This window comes from Dermochelys coriacea, chromosome 3, assembly GCF_009764565.3.
Source record: "Dermochelys coriacea isolate rDerCor1 chromosome 3, rDerCor1.pri.v4, whole genome shotgun sequence".
NCBI classification, from domain to species: domain Eukaryota; kingdom Metazoa; phylum Chordata; order Testudines; family Dermochelyidae; genus Dermochelys; species Dermochelys coriacea.
In genome coordinates, this window is record NC_050070.1 from 159,384,914 (window position 1) to 159,407,004 (window position 22,091).

Consider the following 22,091-nt stretch of genomic DNA (forward strand, 5'->3'; position numbering starts at 1 on the left):
GAATGGAAAACTTGTCTTATGAAAGGAGACTTAAGGAACTTGGCTTGTTTAGCCTAACTAAAAGAAGGTTGAGGGGAGATATGATTGCTCTCTATAAATATATCAGAGGGATAAATACAGGAGAGGGAGAGGAATTATTTCAGCTCAGCACCAATGTGGACACAAGAACAAATGGGTATAAACTGGCCACCAGGAAGTTTAGACTTGAAATCAGACGAAGGTTTTTAACCATCAGAGGAGTGAAGTTTTGGAATAGCCTTCCAAGGGAAGCAGTGGGGGCAAAAGATCTATCTGGTTTTAAGATTCTACTTGATAAGTTTATGGAGGAGATGGTATGATGGGATAATGGGATTTTGGTAAGTAATTGATCTTTAAATATTCAGGGTAAATAGGCCAAATCCCCTGAGATGGAATATTAGATGGATGGGATCTGAGTTACCCAGGAAAGAATTTTCTGTAGTATCTGGCTGGTGAATCTTGCCCATATGCTCAGGGTTTAGCTGATCGCCATATTTGGGGTCAGGAAGGAATTTTCCTCCAGGGCAGATTGGAGAGGCCCAGGAGGTTTTTCGCCTTCCTCTGTAGCATGGGGCATGGTTGATTTGAGGGAGGCTCTCTGCTCCTTGAAGTCTTTAAACCATGATTTAAGGACTTCAATAGCTCAGACATAGGTGAGGTTTTTCATAGAAGTGGGTGGGTGAGATTCTGTGGCCTGCGCTGTGCAGGAGGTCGGACTAGATGATCAGAATGGTCCCTTCTGACCTTAGTATCTATGAATCTATGAATCTACAGTGGACAGAAGTGTCAGGCAGCTCCCCAGTTCAGTAGGGCAGTCGTCCCTGGCAAAAATTCTTACTTGTTAACCACTACAGTAACAGAGAAGCCAAACACTTGTTTTTCACCTAACCAATAAAATGAGCTTTGTGTGAACTAGCCAGCAAAACAAGCTGCTCTGGAATCCTGGGCTGCGAATAATACACTGTAGGCCTTGGGCTGATGGCAGAAGAGATCTCTATTGGTGAAGCAAACTTTTCCTTGTAAAGCTGGGAAGTGCTTATCACAGGCCAAATGTAAAATAAAGATGGCTCCCAAAAGAATTGCAGGGGCAGAGACTAAGCACACCCTGTCTTTTCTAGTCTTGAGGATATGCTTGAAACATCAGTGTTGGATCCAAATGACTATTCCTTGGTAGAACTATCCACCAAGAGAGAGGCAAGGTGGGCTAATGTATGGTGTTTGGAAAATACCTGAGGAAGATGAGGGAGAACCAGCACCAACCTGATAGCAGAATGCAAAGACTTATTAAGGATGTAAACTAAAGAGGTTGCTCTAGAGGTCCGAGCACAGGACTGGGAGCTAGGAACTCCTGAGTTCACCTGCTAGCTCTTAGTTCTTTTGGGGACTTGACAAGTCACTTCATCTTTCTATTCTACTCTGTATAGGTTCTTACACTGCCCTTGTCACTACTGGGAGACCTCAAGTGAATTTCTGCCTCTGAGAAACCGGGTAGAAATGGCCCCTGAGGAGTGGGGTGGACTGTGACATTGGGTACGTCACATAGTATTTGATAGGCTGAACCTATAACAGGCTGCTTATTTCCACACACCAGAGCCAGCTTGAAACGCTGCAAATCATGGCCTGAAATTTCCCAAATATCCCCATAGAAAACTCTAACAAGTTATAGATGTTAGGGGGCTTATTCCTTCACCCGCTTACTTCCCTGGTCCTTCTCACGTGAATAGAGAGCAACAATACCCGAAGTCTAAAGGTGCAAACAATTTGATGTTTATTGGGGTGAACTTCCAGCAAGCATGATTCCAGTTTCCTTCCTTAGTGTCCCCCTTCCCAGCTCTGACACCACAGAGCCTTACCTGTGTCCCTGCTCCCATTCCCCTCCTTAGCAAAACATGATTCCAATTTTTCCCCCCTTACTTCCTGATTGACTGCAGACTATATAGTAAAACTTGAGTTCTGCTTAGCTTTACCTTAACCTATCATTTTACTGAAATTTAACTAACCAATCATAACGTATTGTAACATGAATTTAACCAATTATATCCCACCACCTTAATTAGTTTACACCCAGCAAAATTAATTATACAGCAGACAGAAATAATCACAGAACCAGACGGAGACCATGCAAATAAACAATAGCAAAGGGGGAACTATAATGACAAAACAATACAGAAGTGAGGATTTCACAACTACATCTATAAAGACATAAGGGTTTCCCAGCTGTGTCTATTGATAAGTGAAAAGAAAAGGAGGACTTGTGGCACCTTAGAGACTAACAAATTTATTTGAGCATAAGTGAGTTCTTACCAAACAGAAAACTATCAAACTAAACTTCCTTTTATATCCTCTAGGCTCTTCCCTTTCTCTGGAGCTGATAGATCGAATCACCTTTCCAACAGCCCCAGATTTCCTTATTTCAGTGTGACTAGTTTGTAACGTGAGGAGGTGACCGGTCGCTTCCCAGCTCATGGCTGCCTCTGCTGCTTAGCCAAAGGCCTTAGCCTAAGCACAGGGCCTCAGACTGTCTCAGTGAGAGAAGGCCCTTGCACCGGCAGACAATGATTTTGATTCTTTCTTTTATACCTCTGTAACTAGCCAAGTAATAAGAATACACCTAAATTCTTAAGAGTATAGGCCTTTACAGACAGGCCTGAATATCTATATCCTAACAATAGGAACACAAGTATACTCCTGCTTCACGAAGGACATTTGAATTTAACTAGAGCCGAATTCTGCAGTTTGAGACAACATTGCCACTCTACTCAAAATCCTCTGCACAGCTGCTCCAAGTAACATCTGCGCCCCTGAAATACAAGGGCCACTTTCAGTACACTTTACGTTCTTCCCCCCCATCGTGCACCTCCTTGGTTGGATGAAGGGTCTGACTGCTTGGCAGGGCTTGAGGTACTGTTTAGTATGTGCAAGCCTGCTGGAAAAGCAGTAACTCTAAAAACGAGTTGTGCACTTAAGTGTGACTTGCAAACACCTGTCCTAGATTTGCATCTGAACCATTTCCTGGGGATGTAAAGTAGCAGGAATGTGCTGTGCTTTGTAGACATGCGGAGGACAGGCAACACTGGACCCTGGTTCAGCTGGCCATTAGGTCCCTATCTTGCTTAACTGAATAGAAAGTGCACTCTGTCGGTTCAGTGCCCGCTAGTTAGCGCACCAAGGTAAACAGTTTTGCCAGGGCAGGGGTTTAGCCCATCCCAGAGTTGTAAGAACTCTATTTCTTGGCCATAAGGCCTTCTGTTCTGGTGTAAGAGAAGAAATCAGACAGAATTGACAGAGCAAGACTTATCTGGATATCTCTCAAAGCCTCTGCTGGGGAAGGCATTGGGATACACCGGGAGTCACTTGGCATCGTTTAGCTCATGCTTTGAAATCCATCAAGGCTTTTGCTATAAACCTCTAACCACCGAAAAACAAAATCTTGGCTCGAGAACAGTCATTGCCTTGGCTTGTATCCTGGGACTGAGTGACTTATGTTTCTGCAATGGTGGGAGGATTCCCCCTTTTATTTTAGACAAGTTGGGTCGCATTGATCTGAAGCCTAACTTGCAGACTGGAGTCCTTTTTTAAATCAATCAATCAATCAATCAATCAATCAGTGACAATCAGAACTCAATGTTACTATTTTGAAAACAAAAGGAGGGGAAAAGCCCCTGTGCACTCTGCCAAGAGAGAACAAAGAACAGCCAAAGTACACAACTTCTGGCTTTACTTGGAAAGAAAGCATTCATCCACATGACAAGTAGGGAGCTGCCTTCTGCATTCTTGATCCAACCTGACAAAGTTGCAGCTTGAATAATTAAATCCTGAACAGCAAAGTGCAAAAGAGACAGAGGACCCTGGTGATCTTAATGTTTTGGAAGCTTCCTTGACAAACGTTTGGTTTATAAACAAGCCCAGGACCAGACTGACACCCCCTGATTCCCCAATAACTACTTGGAGGGGTGAGTGACCAATCCATGCACTCTGGCAGGAGAGATGGTACACCCAGATCCTCCCTGTCCCCTCCCTCTATTGTGCAACCCATACAAGAGCCTGACACCCCGTGGAGTGCAGGGACTGCTCTCTCACTGTGTCCCACAAAGGACACTCAAAGAGCTTGGCTTCTTTAGCTTAACCAAAAGAAGGCTGAGGGGAGATAAGATTGCTCTCTATAAATATATCAGAGGGATAAATACCAGGGAGGGAGAGGATTTTTAAGCTCAGTACCAATGTGGACACAAGAAAAAACGGATATAAACTGGCCATCAGGAAGTTTAGACTTGAAATTAGACGAAGGTTTCTAACCATCAGCATGAAGTTCTGGAACAGCCTTCCAAGGGAAGCAGTGGTGGCTTCAAGACTAAGCTTGATAAATTTATGGAGGGGATGGTATGATGGGATAGCCTAATTTTGGCAATTAATTGATCTTTGACTATTAGTGGTAAATATGCCCAATTGCCTGTGTTGGGATGTGAGATGGGGTGGGATCTGAGTTACTACGGAGAATTCTTTCATGGGTGTCTGGCTGGTGAGTCTTGCTCACATGCTCAGGGTTTAGCTGATCGCCATATTTGGGGTCGGGAAGGAATTTTCCTCTAGGGCAGATTGGAAGAGGCCCTGGGGGGTTTTCGCCTTCCTCTGCAGTGTGGGGCACACGTCAATTGCTGGGGGATTCTCTGTACCTTGAAGTCTTTAAACCATGATTTGATAACTTCAATAGCTCAGACATAGGTTATGGGTTTGTTACAGGAGTGGGTGGGAGAGATTCTGTGGCCTGCATTGTGCAGGAGGTCAGACTAGACAATCATAATGGTCCCTTCTGACCTTAAAGTCTATGATTCTGTGATTCTAAGGGTACCTGGCCCTACCTCACCCTTACTCCCTTTGTAAGGTCAGTCTAAAATCTGATGCAGCCTGTTCTCTTTTGCATATGGCTACCCCTGGAGGCAAAGCAGCTTCACACTCCCCCTTCCTTGGGTCCATGCTTAAATGGCATAATCTAGTGCATGCTTCTTGTGGTTTAATGTTAATACTTCTAATGCCAATGGCCCTGCACTCTATAAAATCACACCAAGATAGTAAGAGAACCTGCTGTCTCAAAACTGAGTTCAGAACTTCAGATAAGTGGCTACGCCACATCTGTGTTTCTCTGTTGCTAAGACTTCCTACAGCTGCTCTTAGCAAGCTTGATATGTGCAGTGGTCCCAAACTCATACAATGGTGACTTTCAGCGGGATGGCTTAGGAAATTAAAAACTTTGATCTCTTTTCTATACCCATATCAATTCCCTCTCCCTAAATGCATTGGCTACAATATTAGCTGCCTGGCTCTGGCCTGTGACTTCACCCCAAGTAAATGCCCTAAGGACTGGGGATGTTGGATTGCTCATTCACCCCTTGCAGACTGATAGGGAATGAAACTTGCTTCTCCAGACTGTATGGAATGAGGTAGCTGCTCTCCTACGTGCATTTTTAAGGTTGAGCAAATGAAGGTAACTTTAATGTGCACTTCCAAGCTGAACTCAATTGTTCCCGAGACGCCAGGACAAAAGCATTGGTTGTCTCATCTTGTGCAATTAGGCATTTTTCCGTTGTTGTTGTTGTATATAGCCTGCACGGATTGTTTGCACAGCCTTCTGGTATTGAGATAAGAAATATCTCTGCCTCTTACTAGCTGTGTGTTCCATCAGAACAATCTAGGGAAAACAACTTTCTTCAGGAAAGACTGCATCTTTGAAAGAGGCTTTCCTATGTTTGAGTACTGCCCTGCCTTGGTTCACACAAGTATTTATACTAATAAATCTATCTAACAACAAATACCATATGTCAGAAGCGAATTGTTCTCTCAAATGTGCTGACTCCTTGGGTTTGGCTCATCAATCAGACACTCATGGACTCAGTACTTAATGACCAAAGCAACTGTCTTCCAGTGGGAACAAAAATAGGCTTCTCGTTTGTGGATCTGAAGTGGAGTTTTGCCAGCCTGACAAAAGCTGGCATACCTACAAAATCTTACTAGGACTCCTAGAATTCTAACTCATGAGCTGTCCAGGGTGGACCCCAGAAATGAGCTGACAGCCTGTCTTCTCCTAAAGGGGAAATTTAAGAGATAGAGAGAGGAAAGCAGGTGACTCTGCTGTACATAATACAGATGGGTGCTTTCCTGAGCCAGTGGGCCTGATTCTGCTTTCATCAGTGTAAAACTGAAATTCCATTCACTTCAATGGAGTCGCTCTTGATTTATGTCGATGTGAATTGATAATTGAGATCCAATGACTTATTTGCTCCAAACCCAGCCTGGCACAGGAGCAGAAGAGAAAGGGGAGGAACAGTGTTCCCTGTGCTCCTTTCTCTTCCACCCTTCAGTGTTGCCTTTCTTTTCCCTGGTCCCCAAAATCCACAAACTTGCTCTCTGAGCCAGCTTTATGAACAGCAAACATTTGACCCACTATATGCCTTTCTCTGTTTCCTTAGAGCAAGTCATGGCGGAAGATCAAAAATATGGTGCAGTGGTCCCCCTTTGTTATGTCCTTCAAGAAAAAGTATCCTTGGATTCAACTAGCAGGGCATGCAGGTATGGAAGGTTAAGCTGTGCCATGTCATCAAGGGAACCCTCCATGAGACTAATGAAGATTTGGGAAGTCTCCTAATTGTTCAGTTAATCAGTTGTGTTGGCCTCAATTGTCTCTGTGACGCTCATTAAGGGGTGCTCACCTTGAATCTGTCTCTGAGGAAGCAGGGGCTTGAGGGAGGGACTGATCTAAATGCTAGATTGCATCATGTGGAGATGAAGGAGATCCCAGTGTGGGCATGCTTGTAAAGTGTAGTGCTATCCCTGCTGCCAGATGCTGGAGTTACTCCTGTCACTCAAGCAGTAGAGGTTTGTGCTCGGCTGATGAAGGTTCCAAGTTCAAACTCTGCCACTTAGCTATGTGCGGGGGTGTTACTCTCCTTCATCAGTCCCTGGAAGCTACCATGATTAGAGGCAGTGGTTTGGGGGGCGGGAAAGGAGTGATAGAGTCCCCCCAAATGAATGCATCCGATGAAGTGAGTTGTAGCTCACGAAAGCTTATGCTCAAATAAATTTGTTAGTCTCTAAGGTGCCATAAGTCCTCCTTTTCTTTTTGTGAATACAGACTAACACGGCTGCTACTCTGAAACCCAAATGAGTAGTACATATAGCTTTGACTCTCACTTGAGGTCTGTCATGTCAGATCCTATTAACCTTTGATACTAATGTATCCGATGAATTGAGCTGTAGCTCACGAAAGCTTATGCTCAAATAAATTTGTTAGTCGCTAAGGTGCCACAAGTACTCCTTTTCTTATTTAACGCTCAGTAGCAGTTCATTATGTCTTGATTGTTCTGGGTGGGGATGTCAGCAGGGGCAGGAGGCTTCATGACTATCTGCCTGCTCTCCTCTGTGAAGGGTCTGCACTGGCGTAAGCATTGTGTTGCCTTTTGTCTCTCAGGTAGCTTCAAGGCTGCAGCCAATGGCAGGATACTCAAGAAGCACTGTGAATCTGAGCAGCGGTGCTTGGACCGCTTGATGAACGACGTCCTTAAGCCCTTTGTTCCTGCCTACCATGGAGACGTGGTGAAGGATGGGGAGCGGTACAATCAGATGGAAGACCTGCTGGCTGAATTTGACTCCCCCTGCGTTATGGACTGCAAGATGGGAGTCAGGTTAGTGCTGCTCGGTGCTTTGGCTTGTAACTGAGCAGAAAGGAGCAGCCTGAGTTCAAGAATCCAAATCCAGTGCTTAAAGCAACATAATACCCGAGTAAAGACTATCCAGAGCAAACTGGCTACTTTGGCAGGCTCACCTGGCCATGGATGACTATTGCCCAGGGCTCTAGAGAGGGAAGCCAAGCGGGTGTGGGTGGGAGACACAAGAGGAAACCTGGGCTGGGAAATGGTGGAACAGACTCCTGCAGTCACATGTTGGTGATGCTTTGGTGTACTGTGAAAGTGGATTGCTTGGAGCTGCAGGGGGCTGTTGCATCAGTCTGCACTAGTAGCCAGGAGTCTGGGGATGGCACTTTTGAGACAGTACCTTGCCCTGCTCTCTCAGCCACAAGGGGCACTGATCTAAGGGGGAGGGGGGCGCATTTCAGGAGTTGTACAGGGGTCAGAATAGAGATCCTTGAATGAAGCAGCTTTAAAAAGAGGTGAGAAACAGTAAGAGAGTCCTGCTTGGGAGCTCCCACCACAAGTTGCCTTAAGTCCAGGCAGGGGTAGCATTTCTTGGACATCACACACATAGACTAATACACAAGCAATTCTGTTGCACACCCACCTCTGGCTCTGTGGTGAAGAGCACCAGGGAGTTGCACCCCTCTCTGAAGGAAGAACAGCATTTACCACCTAATGTTTTACACTATCAAAGTATATTCTAGCGTGCTGGGACAAGGTCTATCAGGACAGCTCATGTTCTGGGAGATGCCCCAATGAAAACATCTGGGCATATGTGTACTCCATGTGTGGCTGTAGCCCGTTAAAGCTGCAGCGAAGGCCTTGGTGCTAGCTGTCAGCCTTCTTATATCTCTGCCTGAGACTCTCCACTTTAGATCTGAGTTCAAACAGCTTTTAATCCTTTCCCTTACTTCTCACTTGCTCTTGTATGCTCTTTGGGATACAGTGTATAATATTCTACTCTGTCCTTCATCAATGAATCCTGAAGCCTTTCACAAAGATACATAGATACTAAGGTCAGAAGGGACTAGTCTGATTATCTAGTCTGACCTCCTGCACAAAGCAGGCCACAGAATCTCACCCACCCACTCCTGTGAAAAACCTCACCTATGTCTGAGCTATTGAAGTCCTCAAATCGTGGTCTAAAGACCTCAAGGAGCAGAGAATCCTCCATCAAGTGACCCGTGTCCCATGCTACAGAGGAAGGCGAAAAACCTCCAGGGCCTCTTCCAATCTGCCCTGGAGGAAAATTCCTTCCCGACCCCAAATATAGGGATCAGCTAAACCCTGAGCATATGGGCAAGATTCACCAGCCAGATACTACAGAAAATTCTTTCCTGGGTAACTCAGATCCCACCCATCTAAAATCCTATCACAGGCCATTAGGCCTATTTACCATGAATATTAAAGATCAATCAATTACCAAAATCACATTATCCCATCATACCATCTCCTCCATAAACTTATTGAGTTTAATCTTAAAGCCAGATAGATCTTTTGCCCTCACTGCTTCCCTTGGAAGGCTATTCCAAAACTTCACTCCTCTGATGGTTAGAAACCTTCGTCTGATTTCAAGTCTAAACTTCCTGTTGGCCAGTTTATATCCATTTGTTCTTGTGTCCACATTGGTACTGAGCTTAAATAATTCCTCTCCCTCTCTAGTATTTATCCCTCTGATATATTTATAGAGAGCAATCATATCTCCCCTCAACCTTCTTTTAGTTAGGCTAAACAAGCCAAGTTCCTTGAGTCTCCTTTAATAAGACAAGTTTTCCATTCCTCGGATCATCCTAGTAGCCCTTCTCTGTACCTGCTCCAGCTTGAATTCATCCTTTTTAAACATGGTAGACCAGAACTGCACACAGTATTCCAGGTGAGGTCTCACCAGTGCCTTGTATAACGGTACTAAAACCTCCTTATCCCTACTGGAAATACCTTTCCTGATGCATCCCAAGACCACATTAGCTTTTTTCACAGCCATATCACACTGGCAGCTCATAGTCATCCTATAATCAACCAATATTCCAAGGTCCTTCTCCTCCTCCGTTACTTCTAATTGATGCATCCCCAACTAACTAAAATTCTTGTTATTAATCCCTAAATGCATAACCTTACACTTCTCACTATTAAATTTAATCCTATTACTATTACTCCAGTTTACAAGGTCATCTAGATCCTCCTGTATGATATCCCGGTCCTTCTCTAAATTGGCAATACCTCCCAGTTTTCTATCATCTGCAAACTTTATTAGCACACTCCCACTTTTTGTGCCGAGGTCAGTAATAAAAAGATTAAATAAGATTGGTCCCAAAACTGATCCCTGAGGAACTCCACTGGTAACCTCCCTCCAGCCTGACAGTTCACCCGTTGTAGTCTCCCCTTTAACCAATTCCTTATCCACCTTTCAATGTTCATATTGATCCCCATCTTTTCCAATTGAACTAATAATTCCCCATGTGGCACGGTATCAAATGCGTTACTGAAATCTAGGTAAATTAGATCCACTGCGTTTCCTTTGTCTAAAAAATCTGTTACTTTCTCAAAGAAGGAGATCAGGTTGGTTTGGCACGATCTACCTTTTGTAAAACCATGTTGTATTTTGTCCCATTTACCATTGACTTCAATGTCCTTAACTACTTTCTCCTTCAAAATTTTTTCCAAGACCTTGCATACTACAGATGTCAAACTAATAGGCCTGTAGTTACCCGGATCACTTTTTTTTCCTTTCTTAAAAATGGGAACTATATTAGCAATTCTCCAATCACATGATACAACTGTCCCTCACAAAGGGTGAGCATAAGTATCCTAGTCTGTCTTGGAACCCATATAAAAACTATTAAAATTCAATCCTGCAAATACTTAGCTATGCAGACCCTAATCATGGAACTAGTCCTGTTGACTTCAATAGGATTATTTGAGCGAGTAAGGATTATACATGGGCAAGCATTGCAGGATCAGGTTCTTAAGTTTTTATGTCGAAACCTAAAGCCAGTATGCAGATTCAGGCCAGATATAAACCACTAGCCAGCTTGGATTTTAAATCCCCGTAAAGGACAAGCCAAAGCTTAGATGTGGTAGAGATGCTTATGCTTTCTGGAAAAGCTGACAGCTCTTGTGGGAAGAGAGGAATTTATTTTTTTCCTTCTTCTTCTTCTTCCCCTTTTGAACTCCTGATGTGAAACATGAACTGGCGTGTCAGACTGTCGGACAAAACCCATACTCCGGAGGGGTGAGGGAGGAATGCAGGTAATGGAATGCTGGCAGTCTCCAAGCTAGAGGCATCCCCCTCCTCCCCCCCACCCCCCTGCATGGGTTGAAATGTAACTTGAAGGAAATGGAGAGTGGGTCTGTCCCCTGGGGTGACAATTAAATCTTATTCACACGCCCCCACAAAAAAACTCACTGTCCTAGTATCTCTGCCTATGTGCTGTTCTTTGTATCTCTGAAAGGAGGCAGGCTGTTTTGCTGTACTGTTTTGGTTGGCCTCTGCTTCACAGAAGGGGAATGAAGTTCAAGTTACTGCATGAACAAGTAGAAAAATATTCTGAGCAGAGTTAACCAATGCTTTGCCCAAAAGAGCACATCCTCGTCAAGGAGGTTACGGAAGATCATTTCCTTAAAATTTGCTTGCACCGGCAGTGACCTGTAGGCCCGGTCTGTGCTGGTGTCGTTGACAAGCCAGGAGGCTACAGCAGTGCAGGAAGTTGTGAAAGGGGCTGTATATCCCTTTGCCATACTGTTATCAGTGGATGGAATTAGGCAAAATCATCTGCATGTGATTGCCGAGCAGGTAGCTCGAGCTGGACTTTCAGAGGAGATCTGCAATATAGTGGAGTCAAAACAGCATTTGTGTTAAAATATACATAATGGTGCAAAAAGGTGCACACTAAAGCTTACCAATGGAGGCTCAATGAGGAAAGCAAATTGCATTTTCAACTCTTAATGCCTCTGGGACAGGATTGCCACAGTGGCTAGGCAGCTGGGGTGCTGTGGCTGCAGTTTGTTTCACCGGACCTGGCTTGCTGACTGTGACCTCCACATGCTAGCGAAATAAAGAGAGAACTTCCGGCTGTGTACAGCTCCTAAAACAATAGCTGCTCAAGATCCCTAGGTATTACCACAATACAAAATGAGGCTTATACCCATAATTGCAGCTACATGAAGTTTACAATGTTCAGTGGCTAGCAGAGGATTTCGGAATCTAGATAGCAAGGGTCCAAGCCAAAGGATTGAGATGTATACTCTGGCTTGTCAGAAATGGGATTTTGGTTCAGACTTATCTCCTCAAATATGTTGCACTACAGAAGGTTAAAGCATTCCTCTGAGCTGAGCTGTTGGCTATTCCCAGCCAAGCAGGAGCTATGGGTTTTCCCACTCCAGCAGTACTGTGAAGCTAGTGTACTCCCTACTGCATGCATCCGATGAAGTGAGCTATAGAATCATAGAATCATAGAATATCAGGGTTGGAAGGGACCTCAGGAGATCATCTAGTCCAACCCCCTGCTCAAAGCAGGACCAATCCCCAATTTTTGCCCCAGATCCCTAAACGGCCCCCTCAAGGATTGAACTCACAACCCTGAGTTTAGCAGGCCAATACTCAAACCACTAAGCTATACCTCCCCCCTAGCTCACGAAAGCTTATGCTCAAATAAATTTGTTAGTCTCTAAGGTGCCACAAGTACTCCTTTTCTTTTTGCGGATACAGACTAACACGGCGGCTACTCTCAAACCATGCAATGTTGTGGGTGCAGGAAGAGACTGCTTGTTTACGCCTTGCCACCCTTCTTCTTTCCAAGTGGGAAGCAATACTGCCTTGTTTTGGAAGGCAGTGGCCTCCTCCAGTTACCTTCAACCTAAAATCAAATTCGTTGGGGCACGGGTGATGGTTAAAGCCTAGGGGAGACTGAGAGGGGAAGGGAAGGGTAGGGTATCCACAGATTCAGAGACTCTGGACTCCTCACTATGCTCGGAGGATGAGTATTTCAGACCACACTGCCCACTCCTCCCTCACCCAAAAGTCACATGCTAACTGAAGCCACAGCCCTTTGCCACTTCGTTTCAGGTGAGGTTTTAAAAGAGAGGAGGCTCTGGTAATGTCCTGCCATGTGATCAGATGCCTTGGTTTCTGAAACAGATATAAGCTGGCCTAGCAAGGTCCCATGAGAAATACGCATAAACTCCGTCCCACTTATTCTCTCTAGCACACGCCCCCTTGCGTTCTACTTGAGATGTGGAAGTAAAGCGCCCGTTGAGCACCACTTCCTGGGCATAGGCAAAACAGAGAGAAAGCATGGCCCATCTGCAGAGAGCTACCTAAGAGAATAGCTTTGTTGTAATGGTCTTTGGATGTGAAGGGATACAGCAGGGTTATTTGCTGCATTGTGTCTTGCTGGTGTATCCAATCTGCCATACCAAACTACTTTGACTCTGACAGGATCCCAGTACAAAACAGATTGAACTGAGACAGTAGCTGGCAGAGAGACTTCCAAAAACCATGCTATAGGGCAGAGGTGGGCAAACTACGGCCCACAGGCTGCATCTGGCCCACCAGCCATTTTAATCCAGCCCTCGAGCTTCGGCTGGGGAGCGGGGTCTGGGACTTGCCCCGCTCCGGCGCTCCAGCTGGGGCACAGGGTCGGAAGCCACTCCGTGCGGCTCCCGGAAGCAGCGGCATGACCTTCCTCTGGCTCCTATGCATAGGGGCAGCCAGGGGGCTCCGCTCACATGCTGCCCCACCCTAAGCACTGCCTCCACAGCTCCCATTGGCTGGGAACCACGGCTAATGGGAGATGCAGGGGTGGTGCCTGTAGATGGGGCAGAACGCATCAGAGCCGCCTGGCTGCACCTCTGTGTAGGAGCCAGAGGGGGGCATGCCGCTGCTTTTGGGAGCTGCTTGAGGTAACTGCCTCCCGGAGCTTGCACCCCTGAGTCACACCCCGGTGCCCAACCTCCTTCCCAGCCCTGATCCCCCCTGCCCTCCGAATCCCTTGGTCCCAACCTGGAGCACACTCCTGCACCCCAAATCCATCATCCCCGGGCCCACCCCAGAGCCTGCACCACCATCTGGAGCCCTCCCCCCCCCACTGCACCCCACCCCACCTGCCCCAGCATGGAGCCCCCTCCCGCACCCTGCACTCCTCATTTCTGGCCCATCCCAGAGCCTGCACCCCCAGCCAGAGCCCTCACCCATCCCGCACACCCAACCCCAATTTCTTGAGCATTCATGGCCTGCCATACAATTTCTATACCCAAGATGTGGCCCTTGGGCCAAAAAGTTTGCCCACCTCTGCTATAGGGAGTAGAATTTCAGTAGATGATGCTTTTTCTCAGTCAGTGTCAAAGCAATTTCCTACAATTGTGTTAGAAGGCCCTGTTCTGCTATTCTGGAGATGTAAAATAGAGGTTTTGATCCCTTGTAGCTATTAGATATGGTTGGACTTTATGAATAACCTCTGTGTTCTGGCCTGATTCACATTGTGGTAATTACATTCTGCCTTCCTGAATTCCCGCTGCATTTCAACTGGGTGGCTTTCCACCTGCTCTCCTAAACTGTTCAATGGCTGTCCCAGAGCTAGATGCATTTTCACAGGTAGGTTAAATGATTCTTTTAGAATCTTTACTACATCAAGTGGACTTTGAGGATTATAGCTTGTGAAATACTGATTAATATGTGTTTCTAGAGTGAAACTTACCACTGGGGGCAAGTCCTGGGGGGAAGGATGGGGGATCCATGAGTTGGAGGATTAAGGCCTGATATCATGAACAAGTCCTCTGTTTAGGAAGCAGCAAATGGTGAAGGTTATTGAATGTCTCCGCTACCAGAGGAAGGGGTAGAATTTGATTTGTATGTATTTATAATTTCGATGGATAATATCACCAATGTGTATTTGTAAGCATTTTTCTATTGTTAGCTATTTAATTTCACAGAGGTGTGAAATTCTGGGGCTGGGGCGGGAGGTGGGGGGAGCAACAATGGAGTGTTAGAAATAATTATTTCATGATAACAGACACTGAGATACAGAAAGTTCAACCTTCATAAGCATTAAAACACAAATTGTCAACATCACACGTCAAAATATGTAAAGTAAATATCCTTAAATCAGACTTTAGTAAGTTCTCAAGTGGCATTTTTTTTACTTGGCCGAGCTGTAAATGTGGATGATCATCAATGGAAGATTTTTTATGTCAGTTTGCGTGTGTGTGTGTGTACAGTGAACTCGACATTTGCAGATAAAATCAAATCCTTCCAAGCCTACCTATAGAGCACAAATCAGGGCTGTTAACTGTGACAACAGGGCCATCGTAAGAGCCGTGGAGAAGCCAAACCCTGCACAGAGTTTATTCCTGAGCAGATCTTGTTAGTTCAACAGATGATGGCAAAGTTTGTTCTGAGAGGGACTTACCTGAAGGCAGGTCATAGCTGTTGCTTGTGACTGAGCAGATTCTATCTCAGCATTTCCACCCTGTCCTAGAGGAACCTGTCCTTTCCCCACCCGCAGGTTTCTCTAGGAAGTGGCAGCTTACATCTGTCTGGAGGCTGACTGAAAACAGCTGTAAGACTTTGTTGCCAATTCCCGATTTATCACAGTTATCACTGTGAGATGACTGGCCAAAATCCACAGCAAGGGTAATAAACACTCTGTATGTCTTCTTCAGAACAGAATTTCAGATAAACGGGACCCAGAACAAAAAATCTATGGAAAAGGACATATATGTCCAATGGAGGAACACGTACTCCAGCCCCCTTCCCCCAGTTGTCTCATTGTTTTCCATTATGAATCCTACAGACCTGTTCAAAGTTACACTCTTCACTCTGCTCTGCATTTTACAGGAGTGGGAACAGGTTGCCTCCTTGATAGTCCAACTGAAACAGACAATTGCCAGATGAACTAAGCTATCTCAGAACAACTTTGTGTGAAAACATCCTGTTTAATACCCTGTTTGCTGCAGCACAACGTGGTGTGCGGTGGGGAAGGGTCATGTACCAAAAAGCACAAGACAGACTTCAACAAAGTCAAAGCATGTCAGCTGATTCTCAAAGGGAACATCAGATGCTGTTAACAGTCAAATGTTGGGATGTAGCGAGCACTCTCTCTCTCTCTTTTGAATTGTGCCAGTTCCATGGCAGATGATCAGTTGACAGAGCACATTTTGAAAGCTTCATTTAGCTCAGGAGAATAACTCCTTGTTTAGGTATGCTCAGCATTCCAAACTGGTTATCCAAGACAAACCTTGAGTAATCTGCTCAACTTATTCCAGAGGAGAAGAGTGAGAGAGGAAAACCTCCCCCTCTCATTGATGACACTGATTTGGTGCACGTAAGGGTCTGAGGCTGAGTGGAAGTAGGGCCTTGAAGGTGATTGCAAAAACCTGATGCAGTTGCGCAGTGGCCAGATCAGTGGTCATGGAAAATGATCCCATTGGCTGAGTTTCTGTATGGGCTGGAGGGGAGTTGTGGGGGGCCTCAGAGAGTTACAGTAACTGGAGTGATGAGGGCCCAGTATGGTGACCAGATGTCCCAATTTTAAAGGGACAGTCCCGATTTTTGGGTCTTTTTTCTTATATGGTTCCTATACCCCCACCCCGGCCCGATTTTTCACATTTGCTGTCTGGTCACCCTAGGGCCCGACAGTTTTAGCTGAAGGCTGATCTTTGGAATAAGGGAGAGGAAGAGTGGCAGGACTTGGACATTGCACTGTGCAGGAGAGGTGCTTACTACCTCGCAGGACAGGTCCGTTGGTGGAGAAAACGTACAGCTCTTAAATACCACATTAGCAGCATCCTAAGCTTATCCAGTATTTATCCAGGATCGAACTTGGTCATCTGTTTCCCTGATATCTTTGACTTGCTTCAGCAAATCCCATAGAGTTATCTCAGTTATGTCACCCTATACCATTGATCAGAAGATGACACCATCTAACGTATCGGAGTCCTGTTAGATATTTAGCAGTGAGAGGAGGGTAGCTGTATTGGAATAAATCTGGCAGAGGTATTACTGGCCTGCCTCAGTCCCCATAGCCCACTCACACCTGTCAAGAGGGAACTGTGGGGTCCCAAGGATACGCGGAGTGGAGGAACTAATCTGATTTTAGCCATATTAATTTTGAATCCTGAGTAAATTCAGAATGTCTGAAGTATTTGCAACGGGGTGAAAGGTTGGGGTACTAAACTGTGCAGGATCAGTTAAACAAGTCTTTATGTAGGTTAATGTCTTCACATTTCTCTACAGGCAGCTACTCCCTGGATATCTTCTGTTATCCCAGGTACATGCTTTCTGGGGCAAGGACTGTTGCTAACTATGCAGTGCCTGACACAGCAGGGCTCTGATTCTGACTGTAGCCTCTAGGCACTACTGCAGTACAAGAGTGTCTTGGTTTTCTCTTGGCCCCCCTCTGCAAATGGCAGAGCAGCTCCTACTGAGCCAGCCCTTGGAACATGCTATAAATTGGACCATTTTGGGGTTGCTCCTGAATTGTAATGTCTGTCTGTGGGCTGAGCTCTGAATGATGGCAGGTGTGCTGGAAATAAAAAAGCTTTTCTGTGCATGCTGCATTTGCCTTTAGTATTTGCTTTCTTGGTGTAACTGAAGGTAGCAGATGGACTGTTCCTGTGCCTCGTCTCAGGGTGCTAATGTTGAGTTTTTATTTGCAGGACCTGTTCATGGGTTCCATGGCCTGAGGCTCCTGGGCATGGGAGGCCCATATACATATTTATTGCAACCCCAGGTGTAGGGGGTTCTTGTTTTTTGGAAATTGCCTGTATGACACTGCCATTTTAGGTCTTAGTCCTGTGAGGACCTTGAGTGCCCTCGCTTCCAAGTGAAGTCCATGGAGTTGAAGGCACTTGGACTTCCTGTTATGGACTATATTGGGGGATCAGTCCCTTAGTAAGGAGTGCCATCCCTCCTCAGTGCTATTAACATCAACTGCTAATAATCTTTCTGCCTCCTTTGCAGAACGTATTTGGAGGAAGAGCTAACAAAGGCCAGAAAGAAGCCAAGCCTGCGGAAGGACATGTATCAGAAGATGATTGAAGTAGATCCCAATGCCCCAACCGAGGAGGAGAATGCCCTGCATGCAGTAACCAAGCCCCGATACATGCAGTGGAGGGAGACCATTAGTTCTACAGCAACACTGGGATTCAGAATCGAGGGGATAAAGGTGAGTCTGCTTGACCCATCTCCATGCCAGAACACTGGTCACTGGCCGGGTTCATGGGAAAACTAGTCTGGGAGAAGTATTAAGTTCCTACAACCCCTATTAGTAGCATGAAATTTCTGTAGCCAAACTTGGTGAAATGTGCACACAGAACAATCTCTCTGAACCAGGCTCATGGCATTTCAAGATGTCCTATGCCATCTTATGGCTTCTGAGGGGAACCTTGGAAAACTGCTCTTTCCACCCAAAACAGCAGGCAAAGCTTTGACTAAACTTTTGCTTTTGGGTTCTAACTTACCCCAATAACAGAGAACTGAGCCCGTTCCAAACTTTAGAGATATTTTTAAAAAAATTGTGATCCAGCTCTGTGACCTGAAAATTCAAAGCAGAATTTGTTTCTGCTCCTTCCCCTTCCAGTCTCTCGAAATATGGCTGTAGAAGAGAGGAGTGAAATGTTGTGATAAAGGCACAAGTAAACTGGGGAAAGTATGCATGACAAATAAGTCCTGTGTAAAAGCTTTGCACATTTCACTCGTGTTTCACTGACTGCCACTGTCCCTGATGGCACTAGAGAGCTAGCAGCTCTAACTACTGAAAAGCTAGGCCATGTAGCTTTGCCACAGGTGCGCCGTAGTGTAGACCCTTCCCATAGTGATGGAAGAGATTTTTTCCGTCGATGTCGGGTAATCCACCTTCCCGAATAGCAGTAGCTAGATTGACAGAAGAATTCTTCCATCGCCATAGCTGTGTCTATGCTGGGGCTTAGTTCGGCTTAACTACGGCGCTCAGGAGTGTGGATTTTTCACGCCCCTGAGTGCCGTAGTTATGTGGACCCAACTTGTAAGTGTAGACCAGGTCCTAGAGTAATAGTTGCTGTGTAACATCCTAGCAGCTTAAAATTGCCCTCTAGAGGCAGCTTGTCTAATTGACTTTGCAGCATTTCTTGGAATGCAGAGGCTGTGATCCTAATTGCACCTATGAAATTACAACTATAGTAGATTGGGGGAGAGGGGAGGAGAGGAACAGACAAAAACATGATCCAATCCTTTTAGTACATGAGCTAGTCTCTATAATGGAGGGAAGCAAAAGCCTAAATGGAGCTGAACTTTGCCAAAGCTCAGGGTGTCTGTTTTGGTATCTGGAATGGTCATGCTAAAGTTCTGAGCTGAAATCTTGATCCAGACTAGAATGTGGGTTTTAGTTTGTGCCCGTCTCAGATTGCAGTATCAAGGCATGATCATTATCAGGGGCTATGGAGATTCCTCTCCCACATAACAGGATGCTCTGTCTCTCATTTAAACACAATGGGTAACTCTTGCAAAAGTTCTGAAGGATGTTTCTTCACTGCAGAATTAACTTGCGGTATCTACGCTTGAGTTACTTCTCTCAATTTTAACCTAGCTTGAGTCAGAGCAGCCACCCTGCAAAATAGCATGAGAGCTGCTTTTTCCACTCAGGTGCTGCACTCACTCGTGTGTGGGTCTAAGAATTCTGGGGGTTGTCTCACAGTTCTTGGCACTGCAGTAAGCAGAGCCACTCTATGAATTATTTCCCAGGGAATTGTGGAGGAACTTGTCTGTCCCTTCATGAGGACGGTTGGGTGGGGGAGAGGAATTATGGGAAGGCATTGGAGGACTAGTGGCACATAAGTGGAACTAGCCTTCATCCACACTACAGGATGGTCATGTGAGCAGCTAATGAGTTGTGCTAACTTGAGCTGCAGCCTGAGCCCCCTTATGGGCCAGCCAACTTGATTTACAACACCACACTCAAGTGAAGGGTTTGTATGTGTGAATGGGGAACAAGTTACAACTTTGCAGTGAAGACAAGCCCTAAGTGACTGAGGGTACGTCCGCACTAGAGCAGCACAGCTAAAGCACTGCAGCTGTGCCGCTGTAGCACCGTAGTGTAGATGCGTCCTACCTCAAAAGAAGAGGTAGGTAATCAGTGTAGGTAATCCACCACTCCAAAAAGGTGGTAGCTAGGCTAATGGAAGAATTCTACAGTGGGGGTTATGTCACTCTAACTACATGGCACAGGGCACAAAATTTTTCACAGCCTTTAGCGATGACGCTAGATAGATCATGTTTTTAGGTGTAGATCAGGTCTTAGAAATGTAAGTCTCATTGCAAGTTAATGAGTCTTAGGCGCTTTCAAACCCTTTACTAGAGATAAACATCCAATAGCTGTAGAACTGAATTAAAATGAAGGAAACCCTGCTTTGAACTGGGAGAAGGGCAGAAGGGATTAAGAGTTTAGCTCCACTAACCTTTGGTCAGACTGATTAAAACAAGCTGAGGTTAAAACAAGTGGTAAGTGGTGGTTAAAACGAGTAGTGGCACTTGCTCCAACTGACACCCACAACCCCAGCTGCTCCTTCAGTACTCTGTGGGAGAGTCTCATAATCAGAGCCCCATTGTTCTTACACTCTTGATCAACGGGGAAATGGCTGACATAGAGATTATTTGTATGGTCATTAGGCGTTGGATTTAAAACTCAGTCGCATTCTCACGCTGCTGTTTCAGGCTGTCTGCATAACTGGGGCAGGTGTCACTGCATCCATTTACATTAGGGAGGGCTTCACGAACCACAAGGTATGAGGAGACTTGGAAAGTGGGGGGCTAAATGCAAGCGTACATTGTGGTGCAAAGATGGGGCCCCATTGAAAAGCACCTTTTATTGAACTGCTAACGACTGGACCACTTCACCCATGCTCCTAGCAAATGTTTTTCTTGGACAAATGCCGAGCAAATGAGGGCAATCCCATTTTGAGAAGAGTGGGCCTTTCTGAGGTTGACATTTCTGCAACAAGATTCATGACCACGGAGGTATTGCATTTGTATCTGTCTATGTACTCAGGGACTTGCTGAAAGGGGCTAAATTTAATTTTAATTTTTCAGCATGGTGGTGTGTTGCAGCATAGTTTGCCCTCCTGAGAGGCCTCCACCAGTGGCTACCTTCCCCCTGCAAATCTTTATTCGTCTTGCCATAATCCACACTCCCTCATCTGTTCCACCAGTTCTGACCACGGCTCAGTTTCCCCCTTCCCCTCCAGTTCTATTGGAGACTGATTCTTAACTGCACAGGTGGAACATCGCACAGATCCACTCCACTGAGCATACTTTAGCAAGAGAGATTGTTCATCATCTTTAGTTACAGGTTTACTATTGCTTAAGTTAATTTACATAATGTGCATAATCTTGGGTTACTTTTGCATATCATTTATTGACTAAATTTAGCACACTGATTTACATGATCAGTCTACACACCCCAACAATTCATGCATTGTACACACACATATTTCACCTTCCATTTCTGATTGATTTCAGAGTTTACTGTCTTGTCTGCAGTCAGTATCTTACTCATGTGGGAATGGTGCTCAGTTGAATACGCAGAACACCCCTGGGAAGACTTTATAAGGACATCTAAAGCTACAGGACAGGATATTCATTGTACTCTGTTCCTTCCCTCATCCTCTGATCCAGTTCTTCATTCTTACTTCATCTTCCCCAGCATAACAGGATGTCTTTCCGGCTTTCATCCTTTCAGAGTGTTGTGGGCAAACAAGTCATCCTTCATGGAGCACTAGACTATGGAAACAAAGCTGTGTGTATAGGACACACTTTAAAACTAGCCTCTACATCCAGGAAATGTGGGTCCCAAAGGGATTTCTGGTTACCCAGTGGTTTATAGAATCTGGACAAACAATGAAAGAACCTGATCTATGCTCTTCATTTCTAAAGCGTCTGAGGCTCTCAAAGTGATTTAGCATCACAATAGCTTTCTTAATTTGTTTGGGAGACTCTTCATCATCCCCATTTTGTAGCTAAGGGATGGAAGCAGAAAGAGGTTAAGTGACTTGGCAAAGATCCCATAGGAAGTTCATGGAATTGCAGGAATGGAACCCCAATCTTTTGACTTCCAGATGTTTGTATACTTCTTCCCTAAGACCTTTGGGAACAGAATAATAGGAGAAGAGTGCCTTTTTGGGACAAAGTTCTACTGGGAAGTGTGCTGATGCAGACATACAAGGGTATTGTGCTGATTCACTACTGGTGCCTGACATCTGACATTCGCCTTACTGTCTGTCTGGCACTGCATGTATCTGTGCTGCCTGGTAGCCTGTAATCTCCTTGGAGCAGAGGCTTCTTGCTGTTTCTGTCATGCTGTGCACAGAACTCCATTAAATTGAGCACTTAATCGTGGTTAACTCTAATCCTGGGATGTAATC

The 22,091-nt window shown here is 45.3% G+C and overlaps 1 protein-coding gene across 1 annotated transcript in view; it reads left to right on the plus strand.

Annotated features, from left to right (window-relative positions):
* Positions 1–22,091, plus strand: part of ITPKB (inositol-trisphosphate 3-kinase B) — a 112,873-nt gene that overhangs the window by 79,510 nt on the left and 11,272 nt on the right. The window contains exons 3-5 of the mRNA XM_038397111.2: positions 6,483–6,582; positions 7,481–7,694; positions 17,659–17,863. Coding sequence (XP_038253039.1) covers positions 6,483–6,582; positions 7,481–7,694; positions 17,659–17,863 — 519 coding nt within the window. The remainder of the gene's footprint in view (positions 1–6,482; positions 6,583–7,480; positions 7,695–17,658; positions 17,864–22,091) is intronic.